The sequence below is a fragment of the Petaurus breviceps genome, unplaced genomic scaffold (genome assembly GCF_028583685.1).
Source record: "Petaurus breviceps papuanus isolate PSGF00001 unplaced genomic scaffold, PetGlider_PUasm1.0 186, whole genome shotgun sequence".
Taxonomy (NCBI): Eukaryota; Metazoa; Chordata; class Mammalia; order Diprotodontia; family Petauridae; genus Petaurus; species Petaurus breviceps.
In genome coordinates this window covers 56,969,568-56,975,567 of record NW_027185798.1, presented here as the reverse complement: position 1 = coordinate 56,975,567, position 6,000 = coordinate 56,969,568, and the positions used below count along the sequence as shown (strand labels likewise).

The following is a 6,000-nucleotide window of genomic DNA, read 5'->3' as shown; positions in this document are numbered from 1 at the left end:
AGAGAGAGAGAGAGAGAGAGAGAGAGAGAGAGAGAGAGAGAGAGAGAGAGAGAGAGAGAGAGAGAGAGAGAGAGAGAGATGACTTTCAGCTAGGATGGGGGAGGCAAATGAGCTTGAACCTTGAAAGGAGAGGATTTCAACAGATGGAGTTGAGAAGGCTTGCAGCTTATGCATAGAGGCAAAAGGTGGAATGAAATAAGAGATCAGCTAGTAGTCCTGTTCAGCTGGCATAGTGATGTCTGAAGAAGAGTGGTATGAAATATAGGTAGGCTTTATTAATGGAGGCTATAGCTAGACTTATGAAAACCTGTCAGCAATGGGCTATAGAATTTTTATTTTATTCTCTTATTTTTTGGCTTTTTGGAGGGGGCAGCATAATTGGGGTTGAGTTACTTGTCCAAGGTCACACAGCTAGTAAGTGTTAAGTGTCTGAGACCTGATTCCAACTCAGGTTCTCCTGACTCCAGGGCTGGTGTTCTGTTCGCTGTGCCATCTAGCCACCCCAAATTTTTATTTTATTTTATAGTATTAGGGAGCCAGCCAAGACTTTTGAGTAAGGGGGAGAGATATTTTCATACCTTTCAGTTAGAAAAAAATCTATATAAAGAAAAGATTGGGAAAGGAGAGAGTTTGGAGGCAAAGAGACCAATTACAAGACCATTAGAGTCAGGGTAAAAGTTAAAGGAGGCTTGGTCTGAGACACTGATGAGTCTATAGAAAGGAAGGGATAGATGTGGGAGATAAGATTTTGTAACTGATTGGATTATGGGCATGGTGAGAAAGGAGGAAAGGTCAAAGGTGACTGTGTGGTTAGGAACTTAGGTCTTTGACAGGAAGGTGGCACTATATGCAGAAATAGAAAAGCTGACAGTAAGAAAAACTTTTAGCAATCTAGTTATCATCACATATATTCAAATACATTTAAATCATGACATACTCTCCACATTTCCATAATGGTTCTATTTATAGAGAGCCTTCTCCACCATCTTACAACTAATGGTCACTCTTAGCAGTTAAGTGAATATTTTCCCAAATGAGTCTTTAACATTGTATGAGCACTTATTTCTAGTGGAGATACATGCATCATATTCAGTGATTTGCTCCCACTTGTGTTTCCAAAGACTAGGAAAGTAAAACCTACTTGAAAATGCTTGGTCATTAATGTCTTCCGGTCATCTTCAATCTGTCGAAACTTGGCCTTCAGTCCTTTCATCTGGGTTTCCATTTTTAAAACATATTGGAAATCTCTCTGAGTCCGTAAGTTTAAGACTTCAATGGACTGGGACATATTCTGAACCTGGTGAGAGAAGAAAATTGGCTATAGAAATATTGTCCACTAAGAGACACATTACAGTTATTGGTTGTTTCATAATGACATTATTATTCTAATTACTGCTTAGCAGTGTTTTGTGTAGTCAAAGTTTATATCTATGTCTACAAAGAGACAGGTTTTAGGAATAATAATTTCATATTATAAATATTTAGAAAATCTAGGCAGGGGTAGCTAGGTGGTGCAGTAAATAGAGTATTGGCTGTGCAGTCAGGAGGACCTGAGTTCAAACCTGGCCTCAGACACCTAACACAAAAGTAGCCATGTGACTTTGGGCAAGTCAACCCCAATTGCCCTACCTTCCCCTCTCCAAAAAGAAAAAAAAAAGAAAATCTAGGCAGAGAGAAATTGTATATAGCTGCGAATCAATGAAAAAAACATAGCGATTGGCTCCAACATCACAAATAAGCCTTCAATCAATCAAAATGGCAAACAAGCTGGTTAACTAACTATGCCTAAATCTGTCAAACCGGGACTAAATTGACAGATGCCAAGCCATACATTGCTGTAATTTGGTCTTTTTCCCTTTATTTTTAAATTACACATAGTACTTGGAAAGTTATAAAACATTTTAATTAGAGAGAAATATGGTTGTTTAGGAGTGTTGGTGGCATTTAGGCATTCAGCAAAGGTGAGACATATTTTGCTCAGTATATTCATTTCATGACATTCAAAGAGGCAGGAGTTAATTTGTCAGAGGTTGAACATAATGTTTAATAGAGAATACAAATAGTCTATCAAGTCCAACAGCTTCACACTGAACAGTATAAAAGTATGCTACGTAAGAAAATTGGTAAATGTAATCTGTGCATTACAGGGGCAGAAAAATATATTGTAAACAAATAATATAGTTCCGTTGAAAACCAACACTTACCACATTGGGTGCAAAGAATCATTTGAAGGCTGTGGCATAGACATAAAAAGTTATTGGCGGGAAAAGCTTATCCCGTGAATGTAAGTGACATGCGACCTTTGTGGCAGAGAGACAAATAGCAGTTCACTGCATAGACTAGATATCTAGTTTCATGCTTAACATAAATGGCAGAATTGTAGACAGAAAGGTGCTGGATTCCACTAGTGTATCCTTCCCTGGCCTCTCCCCTAACTCCTTGTCAACCAGATGTACAGCCCCCAATCATGCCTCCTTTTAGCATTTGAAAATGAAATCCTGACATATTTAAAACCTGTTATGTGATTTTGTTAAACATAACTGATAATGAAAATTTTATTTCTTTTAAGGAGGAGTTTCTCCTTGTTGATAGTAGATAATTGATTTTTATTCATGGGTTTATATTATTTCTTCATTTGCCATGATGCCCATACTATAAAAGTCTTTTTTTATTATTTGCCTTTCTTTAGTAGAAGGCAGATTTGAGAGACAGTTTGTCATAGTGCATAGATAGCTGATCTAAGAGTCAAAAATTGGGTTCTATCTTTGACACATAATGGCTGTACAATCTTGGGTAAATCACTTAGGTTCTTGGTATCTCCAGAGAATTATTTAAGAAAAAATGAAACGAAGGTCTGGGTCACTCCCTGTCTTCTCCCCCAGTAAAGTGAAATCACAGAAACAAATCTGAAAATATGTTAACAGTACTGGGACAAATGTTATAATTTATAATTTCTTCCTCAATTTTGGTTATGATTAGGTATTACTATTTCGGAAAGATTCCATGACATGTAGTCTTGAAGCAGAGTAATCCCTCCTAAGAATAACCATGCCCTTATTAATGATGCCCTTAAGTTTTCCTGATAATTTCAGAAAATTCCTTATCTTCACTGTGCTATAGAACATGAAGCCAGAGGGAAAATAATTTCTATGAAAGTATTTTATGACTACCAGTAATGTAAAATCAAGTACAATTAGTAAAGATTTCATGCTAGCCAATAAACACAGAATTGCTAATTCAAAAGGCTTTGGGTTTTGACTTTGGGGTTAGATTTTTTTCTGCTATTGGCTACAACTGGATCTGATCTATGTATGACACAGACCACATAATTCAGAGACTAGTGACTTTATTAAAAATATAAAAGAATTCATTTCAATTTCAAAAACTCAATGATGAGCTAAACTAGTTTAAACTAATTGTTTAGTTTGTTAGGCCAGTTAATGATAGCTGCTTGCTTGGCCCAGTTATTTCATGTGAAAATGTATCTCTTAAACCTGTCTATGTAATAACTTTCTATATATCTCCTTGTGCATAGAACTCCTAGAGTCAGCTGGTATACCTTTTTCTGATAAATCGTTTTCATTTCACTATAAATTTAAAAAGGTTTCTTTGCCTAGATGATACAAATTTAAATTTCCTAAATTTAAATTCACACTCTCTTGGATTAGCTCTGTCATCCATAAATGGTAAAATATGGAAGACACCTGGCCTCCTAAATGCTTTAGTGAAACTATAAATGTAAGCATTTGGCTTTTCTGGGAGAATATTTTGAGGCCCCTGTAAAATGAAGTGGTTGGAATAGCTGACCTGCCTGTGAGTTTTCTTCCAGCTCCATATCTGTGATCTTTTGTGATTCTTTGGGACTGTAAGACTTTTAGTATCCTTTCAGCTCCAATTTATGATACTCTGATTTTATAGATTAATCCCTGCTATGCTATGTGGGCACAGCTACAGTGTTATCAAAGTGTAAGATTAAACATATCTTTTGGATAAAATTGAATCTGTTGTTTAAAAGATCAGATTCTTAGTTGTAATTGTGTCTTTTTTAGCAGGCTGATTATTTATTTATTTTGGTTGGGGGAGGTATTTGCCCAAGGTCATGCAGCTAGTAAATATCTGAGGCCAAATTTGAACTCAGATCCTTTTGACTCCAGAGCTGGTGCTCTGTCCACCACACTGCCTGGTTGCCCTGGTTATATCTTGTCCTTATGGTACATATGACCATTTTTCTCCCATGATGTCAGAGAGTAACACTTCTTCCTGGAAGTCTCAGAAACATTTTAAGAACTATACTGCTTTTCAATTCAGCATTACATAATTACAGCATCTTCCTATCCTAGTGGCCCAAGCTGGGGTTGTTATGAGTAAGATATTCTTGAGAAACTTTTCTTTCTTTTTATTCTTGAAAACAAGAGTTAAATACTTCTTCGTGAATAATATCCTGGACATTCAAAGAATCACATATTCTTAGAGTTGGAGGGACTTTAGAGTTTAGCTAGCTTAGCCTGTCTCTGAAAGGGAATCTCTTTTACAGCTTCCAAATTTGACCTCTGCCTAAAGATCTTCAAAGATGAGGAACTCATTATCTTATAAAGCAGCTCATTATACTAAGACAACTATTTTTTTAAAGGAAGGTTTTCCTCACAGAAAGAGATGAGATGTCTTTCTGCAACTTCCATATATCCCTTCTATTTATGCCTTAAAGACCCAAGAGGATCAAGTCTAACCCCTCTTACATTTAACAATCCTTTAAATACTTGAAGACAGCTATCAAGCACCCCCTCTAAGGCTTTTCTTTTTTAATCTAAACAGTCCTAGTTCTGTCAATCAATCATTGTCTTCAATTTCCTCATTTTAGTGGCGACCTTCTTCTATATGGACTCTAGCTTGTCAAACTCCTTCCCAAAATGTGCCACCCAGAGCTGAACACAGGAAACCTGATATACTCTAACTAGGACAAAATACCTCAAAAAATGATCTCCCTCATCCTGGATACTATATTTTTCTTAATTCTCCTTAAAGATCATTTTATATTTCTTTTTGCCTGCCTTTTTATATACTCTATAAATCATTCCCGTAAATCCAAATGTAATTAGGGAATTCATGACAATCAGAATATTCAATATTTGGCATCATTACTAGTCATTTATTATTATGAACTCATAATTCAATATTATTTTTTCCTATGCATTGAGATGGCAATATTTGAAATCATACCATGATTAGCAATTTTTTTGCTCTCAGGACTAACCAACCAAAATGGTACCCTTTATTCTATTGGGAATGACAAGAATCCTGGGCCATAATTGAAGAGGTAGAATATAGAAGAAGAGACACTGGGGATATTCCTACCGTGTTTCCTCGATAATAAGAGACTGTCTTATTATTTTTTTTTGGACAGAAAAACACCAGAGGGCTTATTTTCAGGGGAGGGCTTATTTTAATGAACATTGACAGCAATTTGGTGATTACAAGCAAATTGTAATTACAGTGATTACAAGCAAATCACTGGGGAAGAACAGGATGACGCGCTCACTGCTGCAGCTCTGATTGGATGCAGCTCGGAGCGCGTCGTGTGTTTCACCGGGGGGGGGGGGGACGGTGCATACAGAGGGTACCGTAATGTAGCGTGTAGCGCAGGGGATCACCTTCACTACAGTAGAAATCTCAATAGGGCTTATTTTCGGGGGAGGGCTTATTTTAGAGGAATCTTACACAGTAAGGGGAGGGCTTATTTTCGGGATAGGTCTTATTATTGGGGAAACACGGTAGGTATGCCATAATGGTAGGGAGAAGGTAGGAGGGATCTGATGAATATATTGTAACATTGCTGGGGAAGTTGCTCAAGCAGAGTACAGAAACCAAGAAAGGAAGTGGGCCATCTAGCTTTCTATTTTAGCTAATTTTTCTTGGTACCTTTGTGTTTAAATCTGTTGTTTTTGCAATTACATAAAGACTTCAAGTACCCCCCCCCCCAATTCTAAGTTGTACCCAAAGGCA

The 6,000-nt window shown here is 36.9% G+C and overlaps 1 protein-coding gene across 2 annotated transcripts in view; it reads right to left on the bottom strand.

Moving 5' to 3' along the window:
• Window positions 1-6,000, bottom strand: part of OLFM3 (olfactomedin 3) — a 279,691-nt gene that overhangs the window by 35,466 nt on the left and 238,225 nt on the right. For both annotated transcript variants that reach the window (XM_069090514.1, XM_069090513.1), the window contains exon 3: window positions 1,142-1,297. In XM_069090514.1, the coding sequence (XP_068946615.1) occupies window positions 1,142-1,297 (156 nt within the window). The remainder of the gene's footprint in view (window positions 1-1,141; window positions 1,298-6,000) is intronic.